Source organism: Pygoscelis adeliae, unplaced genomic scaffold (genome assembly GCF_000699105.1).
Source record: "Pygoscelis adeliae isolate BGI_AS28 unplaced genomic scaffold, ASM69910v1 Scaffold836, whole genome shotgun sequence".
Taxonomy (NCBI): Eukaryota; Metazoa; Chordata; class Aves; order Sphenisciformes; family Spheniscidae; genus Pygoscelis; species Pygoscelis adeliae.
The window spans coordinates 45,784-68,386 of record NW_008825013.1 but is presented as its reverse complement, the minus strand read 5'-3'; the positions used below and the strand labels follow the sequence as shown (position 1 = coordinate 68,386).

The 22,603-nt window shown below is 49.5% G+C and overlaps 1 protein-coding gene across 1 annotated transcript; it reads right to left on the bottom strand.

Moving 5' to 3' along the window:
- Positions 1 to 46: 46 nt before the first annotated feature.
- Positions 47 to 22,509, bottom strand: SUPT6H (suppressor of Ty 6 homolog (S. cerevisiae)). The gene is made up of 36 exons (XM_009326229.1): positions 22,376 to 22,509; positions 21,731 to 21,889; positions 21,471 to 21,541; positions 20,642 to 20,837; positions 19,843 to 19,927; positions 19,203 to 19,476; positions 17,805 to 17,906; positions 17,178 to 17,294; positions 16,539 to 16,628; positions 15,876 to 16,018; positions 15,459 to 15,610; positions 14,851 to 14,949; positions 14,563 to 14,692; positions 14,305 to 14,455; positions 13,729 to 13,883; positions 12,930 to 13,125; positions 12,443 to 12,582; positions 12,247 to 12,364; positions 11,537 to 11,613; positions 11,225 to 11,360; positions 10,661 to 10,798; positions 10,182 to 10,349; positions 9,527 to 9,654; positions 8,216 to 8,423; positions 7,592 to 7,739; positions 7,194 to 7,336; positions 6,287 to 6,427; positions 4,982 to 5,177; positions 4,609 to 4,847; positions 4,206 to 4,319; positions 3,557 to 3,681; positions 2,962 to 3,065; positions 2,491 to 2,568; positions 2,236 to 2,402; positions 673 to 860; positions 47 to 469 (listed from the first exon to the last, which is right to left on the bottom strand). Exons 1-36 carry the CDS (start codon positions 22,482 to 22,484, stop codon positions 283 to 285), a joined length of 5,172 nt encoding a protein of 1,723 aa, XP_009324504.1. The 5' UTR covers positions 22,485 to 22,509; the 3' UTR covers positions 47 to 282.
- Between the last annotated feature and the right edge of the window lie 94 nt (positions 22,510 to 22,603).

Here is a 22,603-nt window from a genome sequence, read left to right as displayed (position 1 = left end):
CTTCCAAAGTGTTGAACCAGTGCCTGGAACGCAGAGGGTGCTGCAGCGCCCCTTCCTATGATATATTTTTATATATATATATATAGTATATATATTTAGACCAGCCCTGCCAAGTCTATTCATTCGCTCAGGTGCATGTCACCAAGAGTCATTTCCCACCATCTCACGACGTATAAAACAGGAGTTATGTGGCTAAGGGAAGGGAAGTTGTTTTCAACTGTTCACTCTCCCTTCCCCTTCCTAGAGAAGAGAGCAGAGGTTACGGGTCAGGTCCAGCACGGCCTATCGATCCATCTCATCCAGCAGCGGCGTGGCGTCCCCAGCGATGGACATGGGCGTGCTCTCGATCATGGGGCTGGGAGATGGGCGAGGAGTCAACCTCTGCTTCTGTTTCCTCCGTTCAGCCTCCTTCTCCTGGAGCCACTGCTCGGCCATCTTCCCCCAGTCGATCGCAGCATGACTGTTGGTCCTGCAACGACACGGGCAGAAGGTGAGACACATTAGCTGCCCTCCCCTCCCCAAGGGTCACATGCAGGAAGGCGCAAGGTAACCCCACCACGCGGGTTCCACAAGAAAAAAAAAAACAAAAAAAACCCAAAAAAACCAAAAAACACAAAAGCAATCTAGACGGGACACAGACAGATACATGTACCCGGCGCCGGAGCCACTCACTTTGGCTGCTGCCTCTGCCTGGAGCTGGACGACGGCTGCGACTGTGTCTGGGACTGGGTGGACTGGGGCGTGGTGTTGGCCTGGAGCTGGTACTGGGGCGTTGTGATCGGCTGGCTGGGGGTAGTGTACGAGTAACTGGGGGTCATCAGAGGGGTGGCCACCGGTTGCTGTGCTGGAGTCGTGAAGACCTGCAGAGAGCGGATACTGTTAGGGGACAGAGGGCAAACCCTGCTAGGCTGCGGGGCAGAGGTCTAGCACGCTCTGCATCGCCCTGCCTGCCCGGGCGGCTGGTGCACGCCCTTGCTGCACGCTCCCAGCCCTGCTGGAGCCCCTCATCTGGGCAAGGAGAGGTTTGCAGTGACCATTGCCCAGGGAATACGGGGCTGCAGGGCAGAAGGAGCAACACCCTGCTGAGCACAGGACATTTGTTCCCCTGAGAGCCCCCGATCGCCCACCCAACCTGGGCCAGCAGGGCCACCGCAAGCCTGCCTTCCTTGTTCACCCCACACAGGGCACAAGGGGAGATGCTTAAGCCAAGCGAAGGAAAGGTCCACAAGAGACACTTGGGCCAAGCTAGCAGAAATGACATCCTGCAGCGGGCATGAAGAACAGAAGAATTCTTCCCCTGTGGGCTGCAGAGAAGGCGCAGCAGCTCCCGAGATGGTTCCCTCCCACATCCCAAGCTGGCTGGCTCACTGTTTGTCCAATGGAGGGCTTAGTCTCTTTGCCTCCCGGTGTTCACCTCCCTTTTCCTTCAGATTGTCTTGATAATTAACACATTGGATTATCCACAGTCCCTGCCTATCCCCAGCTCAGCATTTACTGTGCCAAACTCCGTGAAAGCCTCCCAAGGTGGTCTAAAAGAGGATCACTCCTCCCTGCAAGCCTTGTCTTGCAGCACCTCTTCATTAGGTCTAACGGCTGAGCGTGTTTTTTGTACCCAGGCACCTCAGTCCTTCTGCAGCTGCATTTCACCTGTGTCAGCTGGGGAGCTGGCAGCGTGGGCTGGGAGGAGGTAGGCACCAACACACACGAGGAAAGGCTTCAGCATCAGCCCAAACTGTCCAATTCCATCTTATTCCCTACAAAGCCTCTAGGTGTTCAGTCAGGCCGCCCCCTGCCGGTGCGGCTCGGAGATTAGCACACTGAGCTGAAAAGCCCTGCAAACTCAGCGCATAGTTTCACAGCTAATCTCTTCCACTGGCAGCTCACGTTGCCAATTCAGAGGGACAATCAGAAGGTTGTGCGCCCTCACCACTGGATCCCGCCTCTCCACCCTGCCACATTCCTTGGGGGCCAGACCAATTTGCTACTTGCTTCAACTCTCCCCAGAGCAGGGCTGTATTACATGCCTCATTTCCTCAGACACAGGAGGCAAGAAGAAACCTGGTCCAAGAATCCAGCCAGGTTCCCCTGTGGAGCACCACGGGTACCCAACTAGGACTGGACGATCCCAGGCAACGAGTAACCCCCTACACTCCCAGTGGAGTCCCCGCGGGATGGTTTCTAGCAGCAAGGAGAAGCCACGCAGCACCTCCTCTCAGAAACTTAAGTGACACCTACGTGGTACGCGCTGCTGCCGCCTCCGCTGCCTCCATAGCCATACTGACTGGATGCCCACTGCGCAGGGGTGGCGTTTGGGTTCTGTCCCTGGCCTGTCACGGCAGCGATGGCACTGAACATCTGGGAGGTCATGTTCTGTGGTAGAGCGTTCACTGCACGGGTCAGGTCTGCAAGAAAGACCCATCACGTTAGACAAAGTGGAGCCTGGAAAAGGAGCTCGCATCCCGATTCCAACCAGGAAAGGCCTGCGCTGACCTGCCAGGTTAATGTTAGCCGGAGTAGCATTAATGGAGGCTGGAGTCCTGGTCCGACTGCTACTGCTGGGGGTAATACCTGCATAAAATATAAACCAAGAGAGATAGATTAGTTGTCACAGAAGAGCTGCTGTTGGCCTGAAGCTCAGGATTTGAAAAAAAGCAGGCAACATTTGTACTGGCAAGATGCTATTTTACCAGGGAATGGTGTTATGAGGGTTGTATGTTAGGGAAGGCCAAGGGAAGGCTTTTGCTGCATGGCCCACTTGACTGAAAGATTAACCCTCAGGAGAGCTCTCAACGGGTCCACGGAAGCCAAACACTTAAGCATTGCTTTGAAACTTCCCACATATAGAAAATCCTAGGACACATTTCAGGGACAAAGAACACGAAGTTGTCCTTTACTAACTGTCCCTACTGTGTGACACCCAGGAAACAAACAGCTGAGGCACTCAGGTTTTGGGATGCTCACCTGGAACAGGGTCCTGATAATGATCCTTTAAGAGTCCATTCACGGTAGGGAAGACCTGGCCCCGGTAGCGGAATCCTTCTGGCGTCACTGTCACATACTCTATCCTGTGAGGACCAGTGAACGCAGGAGAGCACAAGAGATGAGAGGCTGCTTCAGAGCCATACCTGCCACCGTACAGCACCCTCACACTAACAGGTCACAGTCAGAACAGGCAAGACCTACAAACTCAGGCGATGGCCGAACTGATAATGAACAGATAGACCCACCCAAGACACTTTCGTTTTGTTTGCAAACAATTGCTCCAAAATACCATGCCTTTCCATGCAAAAATCTATCAATTACTGCCTGTACCCCAGTGACACCCCCTGCACAGGGCAGTACTGCTTGTGGCAGCCAGCTGGTTAGAAACACAGGAGTCTCCTGGGTGAGATTTACTGCTAGACATGGGTCCTCTACTGTCAGCAGGCCAAACCCTGGGTAAGGAGAGGCCTGACTTACGGGGATACTGACAGAGCTGGAAGAGAAACTGGCGGCACTAAGTTGAGGTGTGGTACTGCATACTCAGCTGCAGCTGCTGGTCTTGCCTCTCACTTACCTTGGTTTGCCTCGAGGCTGATATCCTAAGAGGAATTTGCCAGGTAGATCTTTACAGGCACTGATAAAGTAGGGAATAAATGTTGGCTTCTCCTTCTTGGTCTTTATCAGCAGCTCTTCCAGCTTCTAATTAGACAGAGAGAGAGAGAGAGAGAGAGAGGGGAAGAGAAATGCTCAAGAGAGCCTGCGTTTATAGCAACACACAGAGCCTACTGATATCTCCCTCCACGCTGTGGTCAGCCCAGCCCTTTTCCCCCCCAGCCCTGATGGCGGTCCTTGTTGGATTGCTAGCAACTGCACCGTTTCTGTGCAGGGTTGGTGCACAAATGTCACCGGGTCACAGAAAGCCAATTACTCTCCTTTCAGTGATGTTTGCTGACAGGGCAACCCTTTGCTGCTCTGGCACACCGCTGTAGCACACCGTATTCCCATTGCTGTCCTAACTCCACTGCTCCCAGACAGAATCCCTCTGAGACCTACAGCTGGAAAGTGACTGCCAAGCCCCAAGCGACAAGAGGAAGATCAAAGAGCTCACTCCAGCAGCAGCTCATGCCAGACACAAAGAGTTTAAGACCTGTCCTGAGATGAAGAAATTTATATAATGCTCCTATATCTCCTATAGAAGCTACCACATCCCGGGACAGGCTTACCTTCTTGTCTCCACCGTTGCAGTCCTGATAGTATTTGTGATTCAACAGGTCTCTGGCAAAAGAAGCCATTGGCTGGACATAGCGAGCAACAATTTCATCCAGGTCTTCAAACTCCTTTGAGCAAACACATTTAAAGAGGTATTTAGGGTGCATGATGAGGAACTCTTATTCTAGTATACAGCTCTCAGTCATACATTCTGCACAGCAAGGCTGGCTTTGAGGGGGGGGGCGGGGGGGAGAGCTGAGTGTTGTCTAAGAATCTGGAGAACTGCAATGGAAATTACTCTCCAACAGTCTGAAAGCAGCTGCAAGGACAGAAAGGCTGTGCCAACCTGTCCCTGCCAAATAGGTATTTCTCCTTCCCCGCCAACTCCTTCCCAGGCATGCTCTGCAGGGCTCTTACCTCCGTGTTAATCCAAAGCGTGGAGCCCAGGCTGAAGGCATTCTCCTTACCCTCTTCTCGGACATCCACGTGCTGGTAAATCCCATCGTTCACCTTCCAGGTGACGGTCAGGTGGTTCTCCCCTTTGCTACTTGGCCGAATAATCACATCCCCTTGGTCCATGGTCTCCATCATCTTCTCGGCTTGCTTGAAGCTAATGTTGTGGAATGACGGGTGAGCAATTACTCTCTTGATGTACGCTAGGGGACAAAGCGGAGTGTTTAGGCTTCCAAGAGGAACTGCTTTACTGCAATTATATGTCTAATTGTGCTTGTTCTCCTGAAGCACCCTGGGAAGGCTGGCATTACGAGGGAGAGAAAAATTAGAGACTCACTTGTCCGCTGCTGCTTTCTTTTCAGGTCTTCTTCCTGTTTGTGATCTGCTGCCTCAGAGTCAAAGTCATAGTAAGTGTCTTTAGGCAGTTTCCACTCATTGTTCTTATCCATCAGGTCTGAGGTCCTGCAGGTCAGGTCTGCACTGAACTTCTCAATGTCGATCTTCATAATCCTGCAGTGAACGGTCATTCCCACCTACAGGTGAGGGGCAGGCAAAGCTGATCAGCAGGTTTGGCTGATACGCCAGCCTCCCTTCGCTACAGAGCAACCAGTGCGGGGTCACGCAGCCAATAAGGAGGTACAAATTACCTCACATACTTCAGACCAATACAACCTTTAAAAGTGATCCTTCCATAAGAACCGAAAAATCAACTGATCCCCAAGATGACTAGAATCAAGAGATTAAAGGAAAAATGGGCAGTTCTCCAGCACGTCTACTACCTATGCTCCATACCACACAGCAAACCGCATGTGTGGAGGCTGAGGACCATTAAATTTGCTATTTTACATATCTTTAACAATGGGAGCAGCAAAACTGGACTTCAAGATGTGCAAGAAAACAGTTAAGTCTGTTCAGAAACAGAGTGGAAGACACCCAAAGGACTGCTCTAATAAAATGGGAAACAGAAAATACCACCACAAAACCTGCAATGCCTTAGTCCAGTTAACTGTGCTGAAGTTAACAACTCTTTAAAGAAATGCTATTTAAAGAAATGCTAAGAGACCTCCGAGCTTACAGGATTATCCATCACCTGCATGGACTGTCAGGGGGACCCCAAAAGACAGCAAAGATGTTAAACCTCTATTTTATCATGTGACAAAAATATGCGATTCTGTTTCTTTCAGAACCCCAATCCCTGTCCTGAGCAAGACCAGTAACTCTGATGACCTCCACAAATGAGTTGAGACAGAAGAAAAAGCTATGAGAGAGGGAAAGTGACCCTTGCATATCTAACAGCAGTTCTCTGAACTCCTTAGAAAGCCAGAAACAAAGGGCAGCTCTGCATTAGAATGCCTTCTGGTCTCCTAAACCCAGACTTTAGCCAGACTATAATAAATCCTCCTGCAGTGCAACATGTTAACTGATTAACATGGTTCCCACCAGCCGCCAAGAGAGATTTGCACTGTGGGAGAAGGACACTAACCAGAACCTGAACTTGCTGCTGATTTAAAGTCCTTAAATGAAAATAAGGCTTGAAAAGTCATTTAGGAAACAGCGTTATTAACCAAACTCTGAATCTTTGGTATTGGTTCCAGGCTCTTCCAGCTCTTGCTGGATATGTGAAAATCCACTGCTTTCATACCTTCACCCTTTCTTCTGGCCGCTTGACCACCTTATCACTAAGAAATTTTGTTGGGATGAAGCCAGCGACACCATTATCCAGACGTGTCTTCACTCCAATGGCCTGACCTGGGCAGGAACCGCTGTCAAAATGGTTCCAAACCTTGAACAAGGCAAAAGTAAAAGTCATTCAGCATGGCAACAAAATAGCCCCGGCAACTCACGCTCAAACAAGTCTAAAAGCTGTGTCAGCAAACTGATGAGGCAGCAGAGACATGTGGAAGGGCAGGGGACAGAGGACTTCAACGAATGCTAACCAGTAATGCAAACTTCCTACTTTGGTTCTGCTCAGCTTATGGCGCTTTGCAACCAGGAAGGTCAGAACATTTCTAGACCCTGAACACAAGCCTCCAGCTAGGGCTGGTTTCTAATGAACGCTATGGGGTTTTAAAGTCACAGATTACCAAGGCTGGAATTCAGCAGTGTTTAGAAGAGACCTAAAGTACAGCTGCATTAAGCAGCAGGGAGTCCAGATAAGTTCTTAAAATTGAGAAGGTGGCAGAACAACCTTCTGTTCTCAGTGCCACGGGCAGTTTCTCTGCGTAAAACACAATTCTAGACCACAAACAAGCCTGCTTTATGTATTTGCAAAGAACTGGTCAGCTTAGCCCCAGGTCCATTTCACTCCTAGCCCAGTTCACTAAAATCCATAATGTAGCCATAAAGGACCTGTCAAATCTATACTGAAGCAATTAGTCAGAAGCGGAACAGATTATATTTGCAGCCGCAGGCCACATTCAGGTTGGGATCCTGGGGCACTGCAGACACAATCTTGGCTCTGTTTGTCTCCCAAGAACCCTACAAAACGCTCAAGCCTGCCGATAGCAGACTCCTGACAAAGGCAAGCCCGTTAGGAGAAGCAGCCCCACCTCGCTGAGCTCTGGAAAATTATCCTGCTGACAGAAAGGACACTGCCAAAGGCCAGTTTCATCGTTCCGTATCGCCTGGTCGTAGCTTTCTCCTTGTGGCCGCCTGTGGGCTATCCCAGTCACATTGCAGATGATCATTTTACCTGTGGTGTGATGGGAGAGGAGAAGGAAAGAATGAAAAACTGAAAGCCAACTGCAGGGCTGGGCAGTTCCCTCGATCTAAGGTAGCTGTGCATGAAGGTGTTAGGAGACTACCCAGGTACTTGAAAAGCTGCTTCACATACATGCAACCATAGCATCGTCCCAACATCACCCTCACCAAGATCCCTCTGTCCCACCTTTACACATCCTAAGTCAACTTAGGATGACAGAAACCGGGGATGTAAACAGGGATGTACCTATATAAAAAGTCTCTGGAGTTTCTTTGGTCAGCATATTGAAGACCTCTTCCGTGTTTGGAGAACGGTATGGGGTTCTCAGGTCCTTGTACCTGCAGCTTAGTTCAGCTCGAATGTCATATAAAGTGATATGCTTGTCACCGTAGCCCTGTGCGGTATTCAAAGGTTATAAAGCTGTGAGCAGCAGGAAGAAGGTGAGTAGGGAATCCAGTAAAAGTTATGAAAGAACTCAAGGAACTTATGAAACAGCAAATTTAAAAAAGAGGAATGCACAGGGTACCATCAAACTGTGGAACTCAGTCACAGGATGCTGAGGAGGTCCAAAGTACCAAAACATTCAGAAAAAAGTTAGATAATTTCAGGGAGAACAGCTTAAACACTCTAATTACTGTCCCCTGCCTCCTTCCTCCCTCTGTCCCAAGTGTACTTTCTGTAAGCATTTACTACATGCCATTGTCAGACACTGAACACTCATCACGGCTGTTTATACATTTTACAACGGCAACAGCTAAATGCTCAGCTCCTAAAAAGGATAAGGATCACCAGCTATAAAACATGAGAAACTGAGCTGGACAGCAGAGCTTCCCCCGCTCTGTTTCTCAGCACCAGGAACCCCCAGCGCACCTGTCTTTCCAGTTCCTCAGCAAAGGCATCGAGATCCAGGTCTTTCAGACGCTCAGGGTTTTCTAAGATCTCCTCTAGAGCTCCTGCGGGATTAGCGTCCTCTGCCGACTCATCGTATTCTAAGGCATCCACTGCCATTTTTCTTGCCCATTCGTAGGTTTCAGGATGGACCCGAGACCCATCTAGGACTTCGATGTAGGAATCAGTACTGAAATAAACCCAAAGCAATGTTGAGATAAGGACTCTGCGGGGTTCTGGAGTCACCTCCTTCAGCTCAATAACAAATCATGCTGTTGAGCACCACTCCTGGCTGTGTGGCTGCTTTGCCACTGCTGCCCTCAGTGGAACAAACTACTCTAAAAAGGACACAATGAATTCTTCATTGCTAGACCAACAAGCGCCAAGGCAAGACATGACAAATTCCAGTCTGCAGCTCTTGCAGCTGCAAAGATGCAGCCAAAAATTTTGGATGTTATCTAGATTTGATCACTCTGTGCGCTATAGCTGCTCTATGAGCACACAGCTCTTCACAGTTTCTCTCCTCGTACAAATTGAGTGTTGCCATCGGGCAGCGCAGCCATCTGCATCCAGCTGTTTGGAGGAATCTACACTTTGCCCCCTGCACGTCTGGGATTTGTATCCTGCAAGAACCAGGCACCTAGCGGGGTCGGATCACTCAGCGTGAGGATTCAGCCAGGTGTCCTTTCTCAGACTGCTTTTCAAAGGCAAGAAGGATACTGTGCCAGCCCTAGAGAAAGCACGTTTCCAACAAGTGACCCTTCTGTGCAAAGCAGTCAGCTACAGATTTAGAAACTAGGTTACCACTGTCCTCCAAACACACGTCTCTTGTTTAGTTACCAGTAACCTAATGCTCTACAAACTTCCCAGTATTGCTACTAGTTTAACAGGAAGTTAAATTGCCGAGTTATGCCTCAAGTTTGAAACTTTAGAAAAATAAAATACCAATGGCAGGACTAGGCAGAAACTAAGCAAAAGTGCACACGGGTTACTGACAAACATGCGTGACACCGGTGTTAGGGAACAACTATTTTTAGTTTAGCTCCTCTTGACCACAAAGGGTCTTTCAGACCATATCAGGAACATAATTAATGTTCTGCAGCTCATATTGCTGTGCGAGTTTAGCTGCCCTTAAGAATCAGATTAATAACCAGCAATATCTGAACTTGGCCAGTGATCAGAGGGGCCACACAGAAACTCCTGGGAACACGGACTCCACGGAATGATTGCTTCAGCCTGTCGCTCATGCTAACTCCATACCCCGTATGACATTGAATCCAATCCAATACCCACCTATCGCCCAGTGATGCTGTGTCAATCTTGATGAAGCCAGCGCAGTTGATGAACACCTTGGGTCCCATGTGACACATCGTGACCAGCTGGGTCCTGTTCTCCAGACGCGTGTTGTTTTGTTTTAAGATCTGGAGAAAGAGGTAACAGAATAAACCCTGCTATTCAAACACAAGGGTTCCCCAGGAAAAGTAGAGAACTCACACCGGACACCGTGGTGTTCAAAGCATCTGACATAATCAAGCCCATCACAACTCATAAATTAGTGCCCCCTGCCCGTGTCTCAACTTTGTACGAAAGGAGATGACTCCACATGGAATAGCTCCAACTCTAAAGAAAAGCGTTGGCTTTTCGCCTTGTGTTTTCTACAGTACGGAGGCGTCTTGATACTGTAACAGCGCATCCGTTCCTGTGGGTTCAGGAGCTAGCAAGGATTGACAGATCTGCTGAGTTGCTTGGGTCTATCAAAGACACAAGTCCATGCACAGCTTCGGGGTTAGGCGCAGTGAGATAACGCGTAAAACACATGTCAACGGAGCTGTCAGCTGCATCTGGCACACGGGACCCTGACTCAGCTTGTAACAGCACTGCCATCAGGCCAACTCGCACATTATTGGTGATGCATTGTTTCTGTAGGCAGGGACAGAAGCCTCCTTACCTTTAGCAGATGAGTGCCTTTGCGTGGTCCCAGGCCACACACATACTGCAGCAAAGCCTGGCTGTGAGGGTGAGCAATCGCCCGATTGACATCCACTCCCACCTCGTTCACACGGTTTATGAATTCGCAGTAGAGGGCATTCAGCAGTTCCTCCTTCACCACGTGCTCCTGACAGAAAGGAGAGGCGTTAGCAACACTTTGTCATAAGCAAGCTGAGCCAAACACAACAGACTGGCTCTCAGGAGCTGTACTGCACCTCCGAGTTACTCCTGAGAACAGCCTAAAGGCAGGAGGCAGATGAACTAAAGGAGGTGGGGGAAAAAAAAAAAAAAAAAAAGGTACTGTGTAGCCTGCATATGGCATAGAACAGGCAAAACTTGCACCAGCTCAACTTGGAATGCTTTTATTTGACAGCAAACTGTCCCAGGCCTCCCAGGCCACTTTCTCTCGCAGAGAAGGATCCCACAAGGCAAAGTTACCTGCAGAGGGTGGAGTTTTAGGCAGAGAATATCCTCATCGGAGCTGCAGACCTGGGCAAACTCTATGAGGGGGTCCTGAATGCGACGAGCAAGGGAGACGGCTTGACGCAGCAGAGGTGGATAATCCCGGAACTCATTCTGCAAAAGGCCAGAGAATCAGGAAAAACCCTGACAGTGTTTTCAGACTTTGTAGCACAAGTAGCAAAGACACATCAGACAGGGACCAGAACAAGGGAAGCATTTGGTGCTCGGGGCAAAGAAAGCTGAGGGCAAAGGCTCCCAGGAACTCTGCTGCAACTAGGAATGAAACAACCCCATCCATGCAGCTGAGCAAGATTCGTTTCAGACTACATCAATATCTACTTTGTACATCTGCTGGTGCTGATCTCTTCAGGGAAGCCTAAGTAAGACGTTTTGCCTTGACCCAAAGATCAGTACATCACTATCTAGATGGATTACGTGAGGCAGCAGATGACAGAAGGCAGGGCCCGCACAACAAATGGAGGATGAGACAGCACAAATGAGCGACTGACTAAGGGATAGTTGGAATAACAGAAGGTTCACCTCAGACTTCTTGCTGTTCATGTAGAGGATGGCCAGTTCATTGTCCACCAGCTCCACTCCGATAGAGGACAGCTGCTGCCCTTGATCCAGCTCATGAACAATTCTCTTTACATCCTCCATCAGCATCTGAGCATCCCTAGGGAGAGACGGCCAAGGGGATTGAGGGGAGAGTGCAAAGCTGGGTCCTGGAATCACTTAGCAAGATAACCCCAATGGGTTACCTCACACCACGGACAGAAACAGTGAGATGTGGACAGGCATGAGGAAAGGACTGCAGAGAGACTGGGAAGTGGAAGGAATACAAAGACTGACCTGTTCTCGCCTGCAATTGTCACCACGTGAGGCTTCTTGTTCATGAGGAATTTTTTCAGGGTTTCAATATCCTGGGCCTGGAAAGGAAAGCGAGACAGGTCAGAGCTAGAGGGTTTCTGCACTGAGCTAGCTACCAGTCCTGGGTTCCTACTTCATAGGGCAGATCCTCCCCCACTGCCACCCTAATCTGCCACCATGACATGAACATGTAAAAGCCTTCTCCACAGGCCTCGCAGCTCCTGATTACTGTAAGGACAAAGAGGAAGGCTCTGCACAGGGAAGACTCGTGACCTCGTGGTCTGGTGCTACAGGAAATCAGTGCAAGTAGGGAATGGAAGTCAAAAGCCTGCCCCAAGCTCCAGGAGGTCCCACAGACTTGCTATTATAACGTGATCGGGGAAAGGGGAGAAAGTTTCTGCAGCTGGGACCACAGAAGCTCACAAAACCCCAACACCAGCAGAACTCGGGAATGGCAAGGCCCTGCCACTCCCTGTAAGAGGAGCAGAAGAGATGAATTGGAATATAACTGGAAGCAACTGTTCGGCCAGAATAATTACAGGGTGGGGAAAAAGGCAGTATTTTTGCATGCAGGAGTGACAAGGCCTGAGCTGTCTTCAGACTGACTATTCCTCTCCAGCCCACAGCGGATTGCACAGTACCAAAAGCAACATGCAGACATTCATCTTGACAATAGCGGCACCAAGGCTCACCTTCTTTTCCCTCTCTTCCTCACGCCAGGCGTTCCTTCTCTTTGTGAAATGTGGCAATCGAAGGAAGTCTGTAACCTCACCCTCTCCGTTAACAAGGGCGCAAAACACAGGGTGGTCCCTGCGAAACAGAGATCACTCAGACACGGGGGACCGCTAAAGCTGAACACGGATCCAGAGGCAATTCCTTTCCTCCTACCTGGCTGAGGAAAATGCAATGCCTAGCACCCGAATCCCCTTCCCTTGGTTTTCATCCATGAAATCATCATCTTCCTCCACTTGCTGATCGGGACGGTATGAAGCTACTTTTAGCCAGTTGTACAGCTTCCGGCTGCAAGCCTGGCAGAACGGAGAACAGGAGAGAGGAGTGAGAAAATCCACTGCAGGTGCTGTGGCATAGCCCTTCTCCAGAGGGAAGGTCATGGACTGCTCAAGGCAGTGAGCCAGTATATCCTGCCAGGATTGGGACCAGCTCTCCAGAACCACGGAGCCCGTCTTTCCCTCCCACCGAGGTATCTGCTCTTCTCTCCATCCTTGGGAAAGAACCAGACTCAGACCCCTGCCTGCCCCCTCCTCCTTCCCAAATGCCTGTGTACGGCCTGTCAGCAGCTCTCCCCAGCACGCTGCAGGACCGTTAGCATTTGTAATGCCAGCTCTGACTCAAATCCACCTGTCCCCCATCTCACCTTGAGGACATACTCCTTGGCCTCCACCAAGAGCTTGTTCTTCAACTCTTTAGCCATCTGCACGTAGAGGAACTGGTTGAGGGACCGCTCAATGGCCATCGTACGCTGCCGATTCCACTCCTGCACTTGGTGGCTGAACTCATCCCGATAATAGAACTGTTTGATTTCCTCAAAGTATGTCTGGTCGCTACCATAACTGCAAGAAATGAGAGGGGGAGATACAGAAGGGCTCCAAACACCTGCACTGACACCATCACTGGCAGATTCCTGCACAGGGATGTAATAGCAGCACCTCAGATTCAGGGAGCTGCCTGGAAAATTTAGAGAAGAGCCAATCCTCCCATCAAACGCTCTTTTAGCTGCAAAAGCTATGCTGCTAGACAGACCGCAGCTGAACGCCATGCTGGCAGCACAGAGAGGCCTCATCAGTGCAACACGGGGGCAGCCCACAGCCACTCCAGCACACCCATATTGCACAGTGTGGCTACTCAGATGTGCAGGGAAGGGACCAAGGAGCCACACAGTGAGGGTGGCTGGGAAACGAGCATCATCTTTCACAAAAATCCTAAAGGCTTCAGAGTTTGCCTTCAAATGAGTAAGCCAGATGTCTGCTAAAGTTTTCACTAAGGTGGAAAAAAAAAAGCAAGACCCTGAGAAGCTGCTTGGCTTTAAGGTGCAGGAAACCACCAGGCCATGGCTTCCAGGAGCGGTCTGGGTTACAGAGGAGCTCTAACAGCATGGCAGCATTGGATGAATGAGCTCTGCCAAGGCACGGACGGCACAGCTAGCGAGGACTCACCCCTCCACTCCTTTCATGTCAATGCTGATATCTATAGTCAGCAGTGCCTCCTCCTCTGCCAGGCTCATTTTCAGGAACTGGTCATCTCGCAGCTCCTTCACAGGCTTGTTCTTCAAGTATTTAAAGGAATAGGCGTAGTGGGCTTCATCAATATCCTGGGAGAGAGGAGAGACAGTCAGCATGCACGCAGGGCATTCATGAAGAAAGACCCTTCTGTATACCGTAGCAGACAATGGGTTTTATTCAATACCCCCTCACCCCTATGCCTGCCAGTCTGCATTTCCTTCCCCAGCAGGACACAGTGGAATTAGTTCCCAGTCCCAGAGAAACGGAGACTGTTCCAATAATTGAAGGCAACATCTCAACAGCAAGAATCAGGTCTGATGAAACGCTGAGACTAAAAATGCAGCATGCTGCTGAGCTGGCCTCTGCAACAGCCCAGCTCACGTGCTGCTCTAAGATTTATTCAGAGTTGCCACTGATGTGGGAGAAGTTTTCAGATGCAAAAATGAGCATTTGTATGTTATTTAGATACTTCCCTGAATTGACCCACAGAGTCAGAGCTCCCTTCCTTACCTTCTTCCCCTTTTTGGTTGGTGAAATGTTGATTTTAGCTCTCTCTTGGAAAGTCTGTCTCAGGACCTGTCTGACCAAAGGCTCCCTGGCTATCTGCAAAGCCACCATGTACCGGGCTCCTTCCAGCACTGCTTCAGGGCTTGGGAATTGACTAAAAGCAAAAAGGGAGCATGAAGGCTTAGGACTTGAGAATGTCCCCAGATCCCCCCGCCTGTCTCACATCTGCAGAACCTCAACGAAGATCCCCCCCCCACTGACCTACACACATAATCCTTGGCCAGCTCCAGGGGCTCTGCAGGGAACTGCTCTGTCTCATGACGCTGGTAACTGTCTCGGAGATTCTCTCCAAACTGCTCAGGTGTCAGACCAAACTTCTTAGCCAGGCCATCTGGGAAAAAAAAACCACCACAAAAACGATGAGGACAAGGGTACTGTAGCTTATACTGAGCAAAACTACCAGTCCTCCTTCTACAGGTAAGACACACCACCCAGAAGAGCAGTGGGCTAGGCCACTGCAAGCTCAACATGACAGAGCACGGCCCTTACCCAGCCCAGCTGTTTGGCAGATGGTGTACATATCCCGACGGGAAGCCTGCTTCAGCTCAGGCCCTTTCTGCTCATCATCTTCTGCATCCTCCCCTTCACCTATGGGAAGGATATGTTTAGCAAGGTCTCTTTACAGAGGCATCCAGACAGCTGCAGGGTGTCAGAAGCACAGCGAAGGGATCAAACACAACCTACATTGTGCAACAGAGTCCCTAAATTCCACAAACCCATCTCAAAGGTCACAGTAGCCATAAAATTATTCAGGGTTAGAAAAACACCCTGAAAATGTTATCTTCTCTTCAGTTTCACTCTTTTGCAGTTTTAATAGCGGTACCTCTGGGTTGCACATTAAAACACACATCAAGGTGGCCGATCCTTGCTTTGGCCCCTGCCATGAGGGGTGGTATTCAGTCCGTCGGAAAAGCAGCACCTTGTGTGATAAACTTTAAGCATTTTCAGAGATGCCTGGAAGACCTAGGACTAACCTGAGATAGAAGCAAACAGCAGAGGTGCTCTGTGCGGCTTTTCAACAAGCTTTCTTAATACTCTTTTGAACCAGGGTTTGCAAACAGCCCACAATTAAGAGACTATCAAGTCTGGGGACAAACCTTCCTCCTCTTCACCATCCTCTCGGATACGCTTCTGCTTCTTTCGAGCAGCCTTGGCAGCATTCTGCATCTTGGGGATGTCTCGCCCATAGTACAGCAGGAAGTGATTATACACGTCCTTCAGCTCGTCCATGGACTGCACGTCCTTCAGCCTGCGGCATGCAAAGCCAGCATGTTACACCCTGCTTGCAGCTGAGCCGTGGTCAGAGCACTCAAGCAACCTGCTCTGGTACAGGTCAGGCAGAGGGAGTGCTGGGGCTCATCTTCCAAAAGAGTTTTAAATATTTCTCATCACTGGCTTTGTGGGGAGGCTAAAGCCAATGCGCTGCAGTGGCCAGAGAGCCTGTGCTGTTTGGGCAAGTTAACGCACATTTTAAGTTGTTTTGGAATGAATATAAGAAAGTCATGGCACCATACCTCTCCATGTCAGTAGTATCCAGGGCCCTTATTCCATCAGCCAAGGGCTTGTCTGGGTCAGCAGAGATTTGTTCGTACTGATAGGCCTGCATCTTCTCAAACAGACGTGTCAGGTTCTGCTTGCGGATCTTCAGCTGGGTCCACTAATATAAGAACAAAAGACTTCCAGTGAAACACACCATAGCAATGTGACACATCTGCCTCCTCCCTTCCCAAACAGGGGCTCCCAGGATCTTGGGATATTTGTCATATAAAAATAATCATAAAAATCTTCATCCACCGCCAAGCCCAGATGTGACACACGTGGCAGGTCTCATCTCAGAGATGGATTGTATTAACAGACCAGACCAGACCCGACCCGCCGCCGCCCCCCCAAAAAAATATCAAGGTTTGGATCTACCTGACAGTAGAGAAGGAACCTGCACTCCTTGCAGGAAAGGTCACTACAGAAAAGGAACTCACTGAAGGGGAGGGACTGTTTTGAACCTTCTTTTGTCAGATAACCCTTTCCCACCACATAACAGCAAATATGCAAAAAAACCCCATGGGTAAAAAAAGCACACAAGGTCTCCACAGCCAAAACAAAATCTGCTGAAAGTATCAGGCCAGGTGGGAAGACATGTTAAATGTCGATGGATAACAAGCAGTGAAAACACTCCTCACCTTCTCATCCCACTGCCAGACCCTCCACAGGTCGTTGATGTGCAGCTCTGGCTCCACATACTCCTTTCTGTAGAAGGCGATGAACGGGACCTGGGTCAGAAATGAGACTCATCACCACTATGCAGAAGACCGGGCTGTTCCTGGCAGCCAGGAGCCCACAGAATGCTCCTGTTCCATGTGGGAGAACAAGCTAACGGGGCAGCAGTATGGGAGAATGTACCAAGCCACGCCCCAGCTCTTAAGACCGTTCCACCAAAGAATACACCACATATACCAAAAAGCTTCTGCAACATCAGGCAACAGCTCGGAGAATAGGTTGAATGGACCAAGCAAGGCTCAAGAGATTCCGAAATTCCTTCACCTCACTTAGCATCAATTTGTCCAGGACCAGGGAAATATGACGACAGCAGCCCCATCAAACGGGCCTTAAAAACCTGCGTTGCCACAGCTCACATAAGATGAGCTGCACTTTCCAATGAAGCACCATTTTGTCACAGGAGAGGCAACCAGGTACGGTATCTCAGCCCCTTCTTAGTTTGCTGCCCTAAAAGCTTCCAGCAGCCCCTCTGCTAATCCCATCGGGATAAAGAGACAGCAACTCAAACCTTATCTTGGCAATGAAGCCGAGTTGTGAATTACCTCAAAATGTTGATTTCTCATGAAATTCAGGGCTTCTTTAATCTTCTGGATGGTGCTGGGCCCCTTGCGGCTGAAGCTGCTGCTGGCTTGTCCACGGTCGAGGTAGTCAGAACTTTCCTAAAAGGAGAAACACATTGTGTTGATTGTATTCCTGAGCTGACCCCCAAAAGACCAGCCCAGGCTAAGGCTGGAAAAGGGTGGTCCTTTTGTTAGCTAGGAATGCAGGCTCAGCTAGGGGAACTGATTTTAGACCACAGAAAAGCATCCTAGCCCTGACTGCCTTACAGGAAAATGGAGAAGCAGCATCTGGCCAAGGTAACTGATGGTTAAAAACAGATCACGGCTAATACTAGTTTAGCCCTAAGTGCACAATGGCTCAGAGATCTTTCAATCATTCTTGACAATTATTCTTGCGACTTCTCTGTGTTCCCTTTTGTCCTGTTTTATGGATGCGAAAATGAAGACATGTGCATGTTAAATGACCTGTGCAAAACCAGAAAACCAGAAAGAAAGGTATATTGGGCACCACATTCCTCTGAGCACACTCCTGGAACAATGTCTCCAGGCTGGAAATCTGCAGCACTTTCAAGTCCTCTTAGGACAGAAGTCCCAGGAATAGTCCTTTACCTGCAAGGAGATGGTGGGTGTTGCAAATGCATTCCTGTAAATCCAGTCAGCTTCTTCTTCCAGCTCATCATCTTCAGCACTCTTCACCGGGATGGATCGCAACTGTGAAAAGACAACAGGATGAGCAGAGGCATGGGCAGCACCAGGGCTTGTGCTACCGTGTCTTCAAGAAGCCTGGAAATTATTGTTTTCAGCTGTAGGTTGCTTATGGGGTCTCAGTACCTCCCACACCCACAGGGCTTTGCTGAGGATAGCACTTCAATGTCTGCATCTTCTGAGCACGCAGGAAACCTCTATCAGCTTTACACTAGGTAAAGGCAGCTAACAATTCTGTCAAAGGCTTGTGGAAAGGCCTGCAATGGTGCGCAATCTTCCGTGACGATCAAGTCAGGGTACCCCCACTTCCTACCAGACTCCCAAACCCTCTGCAGCTACATTCTCTGTTCCAATCCATCTGTGCCTGTTCTAGCCTTGTTATCAACTTTTCTTCCTGCAGCCTTAGAATAACAGAACATAAAGCAGCTCCAAACCCTCTCTGCGCATTTAGTCCCAGCCAATTCCCTTTCAGAAGGCTTGCTCTAATCATCATTGACGTCCGTGAAGATGACAAAATGTCTGAACAGGCCACATACAGCCTGAAGACATTACACACAGCGTTCCCTTGTGCTGTGCACACTGGCATGAGAAAAAAGGTCCTTCTGAAAACCTGGCAGCTTCAGACGTCCCATTTTATAAAGGAGGGTAGAGCCTCTGCACAGAATTACATTAACATACACTAAAGGGAGATCGACTGTTCAATGAAAATCTGAATACCGGGTAAAATTAAGACAAAAATGTGAGATACCAGAATGATTCCTAGCAGCACAAGCAGGACTCCGTACTGAGAGCAGTATAAATCCCAGTCGCTTGGATTAAAGTGGGTTATAGAAACACCTTGTACGGAACAGTTACACGTTGGCTGGCATATGGGCAGGCTAGAAACCCTAGCAAACCTTCTCTGGCACTGCAGCAGATCTTCTCTGGCACTGTACCTCTTGCTATCCAGAGGTACAACTCACGTGATTACTAACAGTATCCAGCATAAAGGACATCTCAGCAGAGCACAAGCCCTGCACCACTCCCAGGAGTGCAACACTGGCACCCAGTGGCCAAAGAGAAACTATGACCAGTGCTAAAACCGGGCTTACACAGCCAGATCAGTTCACAATGTCACTGTTATGTTTGCGTGCGGAGTTTCAGACTATACATTTGAGAGGTGGGATCTTCAAAGAGGGAAAAAGAGGTGCCAAAATCCAGCCAGATGCCAGGTGAGAAAGCTGGCCTGCAGGTCCCAGGCCTGCTGTACTCGGTGGGAGCTGAAATGCTTTCTGCCTGCGCACTAACACCCTCTTCCCTCACCTGGAACCTCTCAGGCATGTCTGTCATGCGGATCTCGTTGTCCTGGTCTGTTAGGTGACTGCTCTCCAGCTCACTGGGCTCGTACATCTCAAAGATGCTACGCCGACTGATGCGCTTCTTGGCAGTCTTTTTGGGTCGTACACGCGTCTCCCCTTCAGCTTCTTCATCCTCATACTCGTATTCCTCCTCCATCTCCTCATCATACTCGTTGTACTTCTCAAACTCATCATAGTCGAAGTCCACACCAAAGATTTCCTGGGCCTCCTGCAAAGCACTGGAAGGCAAAAGCTATCATTCAGCCCCATGCTGCAGTTCACAGAACATCCTTCTATCCATACAGAGGTGGCCAGAGCACCTAAGTCTAAAAAATCATGGATAGATACACAACTCTGAGCTTTACATGCAAATACTTCTCTTACGGGACTGGTTTTGGTATCCCTGTAAAAAAATCAGGGGAGAAAGGAAGGAGTCAGACATTTAAGAAATCACAGGCTAAAAGCCCCCTGTTTAAATTTACCAGGTCCCTTTGGGGAAAGAGACCAGCAGTATCCTGGTCTCTTGAATCACTCTGCAGCTGCAAGAATCAAGTAAGCCGAGCACTGTTTTTGAGGCTCTGGGCCAATTTCCAATTACTACTTACGCATCTGTGTATCCAGGGAGCTTCTTTCGCCATTTTGGCTTCTTCAGAGGTTGTCCATCGTCATCCACAATGAAGTCATCGATGTCTGGACATTGAGAAGCAATTTAGTGGTCAGGACACTCGCATATTCAACTGGTACCTCTGACAAAGCTCAGCTCAGCCAGTGCAACTATAAGCCTCCACCACAGACTTAGGCTGCTGCTGGCTGTCAGTCTGCCCAGCTACCCTCAGCATCTCCTACACCAACCTCAGACATTCCAGGAGCCTGAACCACAATAACAAGCTAGAATGGACTTCCAAACACAGGCAAAGCCATCTGGCAACTATCTGCAGCTCAGTGCACTGGAAATGCAGTCAGAAAAGGCCTTCCTGCTTTGCACAGTAGACAGAAAGAATTCTTGAAACTCTTTCAGTATCGTACTAGCAGTGTTGATGGACTGATGCTGAAGAGAAGTAGGGCAGGCGTGCGCTGTGCTGCTAGGTACTAAACAGTGCCTTGACTTCCTTCCTTTGAAGCATTTCCATTTTGGAGGCAGCTTAAAGGAGACATTCAACACCTCAGCACATGTAATGTGCTTCTGGACAAAGCGGTTTAGACAGACAAACTAAACCTGCCACCCAGAAACGTTTAGCTCTAATATTGCTAAACGTTTAGCTCTTAGTACTAATAGACCAACAAGAGCTTTACCACGACAGGGCTGCAGCCTTTGGTTACTTCTAGCTCAGAGAAAGTCTTAACTTCGTTCCTGTGCTTTAATCCTAGGACAAACTTTGGATGTAATTGACCATCCATACTCACCAGATTCATCTTCCTCCTCCTCCTCTTCCTCTTCTGGCGGAGCAACAGGAGCTTCAACAGCTTCCCCTCCCTCCTCGCCTTCACCATCCTGAAAGATTTCTTCAGCAATGGCTTCCTTCTCATGTTCTTCCTTTCCATAGTCTTCCTCTTCGTCATCCTCATCATCGGACATTTTTCGCACACGCCTGAATTTTTGCTGCAAGCAAAAGGCTTGTTAGTGCACATAATTCCTGGCACAGACACTCAAGCTCAGCGTAGTCTCTGCCAGGCCAGAACTGCACTTCCTCTGCTCCCCAGGTGGCACCTGAGCGGGAGCAGGATGGAGCCCAGCACAGGCACACAAGGGAGAAGAGCCACCCCTTCGGGAGCTGTGCTGCAGGTGCTCATTGGGTGCAGCGTGTACACAACATAACTGCCTGCTGAGGACCGTGCCGCATCCAGACCAGCGTTAGCCTGGCTTGATGCGCCTCTAGCGAGTGTTATGGAAGGAGCTTTAGAGCCCATAATAGCCTGCGCTGACTTTGAGGTTAGCATCATGCAGGAGGAAGTTATTGGAAGATGGGCTCCTCTGAGACTGTCTTGCAGAGGTGGGAAGAGAGGAGTACAGCAGACTTTAGGAACCAGAAGAAAGTGTTTTGCGAACTCTGGGAAGCCAGTTCCCAGTTGCCTGGGCAGGGAGAGATCCTGCTTCCTTCAAGCACTCAGCTGTCCCTTTCCAAGAGGGCAGGAGCAGACGGGAGGCACCGCTCGCTCACTCCAGGCAGAAGCCCACCCTCCTCCGTGCTAAGACGCACCACACCGTTAACAGCAGCATGGGAACACAACTCACTCTTTTGACTTTAACACCCAAGTTCTCTTCAATGAGGTCAAAATCATCATCCTCCAGGCGGTCATCAAAAGCTACGAGAAGAAAGCAGAGATGGGTTACACTCTCCCTTTACTAAACTGGGAATGGACCAACCAGTGAGAAGGGTGTAACTTACCCAGCCCATGCAGACACCCAGGGCAGAGGGAGAGCTCTGCTCTCCCGCAGGGCAGCCTGAGAGCATTACGCTGTGGCCCGCTATGAACAATCATCATAAAACTTACTGCGCTTTCTCTTTTTGTGGCCAACATCATCCTCAGAGTCTCCAGAGTCACTGGCTTCTTCCTCCTCTTCCTCTTCCTCATCATCGTCATCATTAATGAATCCTTTCAGGTTCCCCTGCTCATCTTGATCATCGAGATTCTCCTCCTCCTCTTCCTCATCTGGTGGAGAGCAGCAAGTGTTAGACATGTACTCATTGGTTATCTGCCGAGACTCCTTCTCGGCTCTGTGCAAACGGCATCTTCCTTCACGCTATCCATGCAGAGAGTTTTAGCTGAACACTTGTACTGACACAGAACCCAGCCAGCTGCTCGTGCCAGAACCCCACTTCTTCTCTCATGCTCTCTCTGCAGAGGGAACAGGTGGAGCGGTCACACTGGGAGAATTCCTCTGCTTTTACTGTTTACTATCAAATTGTGCGACTGCAAGTCCCGTGGGGGTGAAGCAGCGTATTTTCTATTGCCAAATATAAAAACCACCTAAGCACTTTGAGGAAGGGAAGCACTTAAACAGCTGAGATTATCGACTACAGATGGCCATGCTATTATAGCACAGTTATTGCTCCATCTGCGGAGTCATAGGATGTAAAATAGAGCGGTGAGGCACAGAGACAATTCAGCAAACTCAGAACAGACAGGCAGACTCACCATCCTCATCTTCCTCTACAAACTTCTTGGTTACTCTGGGCACAACCTCCCCATCCTGGTTGTACTCCTCCTCCGACTCCTCCGCTTCACTTTCTACGAAGTCAGACATGACTGCAGCGTCTCACACGCGGCTCCGCAGGAACTGGGGAAAGAGGAGACATCCATAGCATCAGCTGAGCGAGCAAAACACAAGCACTTCCCCCTACCGGGTTTTGGAGAGAAGACAGT

Coding starts and splice junctions, on each gene's coding strand:
- SUPT6H (XM_009326229.1), bottom strand. CDS start 22,484: ATGTCTGACTTCGTAGAAAGTGAAGCGGAGGAGTCGGAGGAGGAGTAC. Junction 3,682..4,205: donor GCAACGGTGGAGACAAGAAG/GTAAGCCTGTCC, acceptor CTGTCTAATTAG/AAGCTGGAAGAGCTGCTGAT. Junction 861..2,235: donor GCGGCAGCAGCGCGTACCAC/GTAGGTGTCACT, acceptor CGCTCTCTGCAG/GTCTTCACGACTCCAGCACA.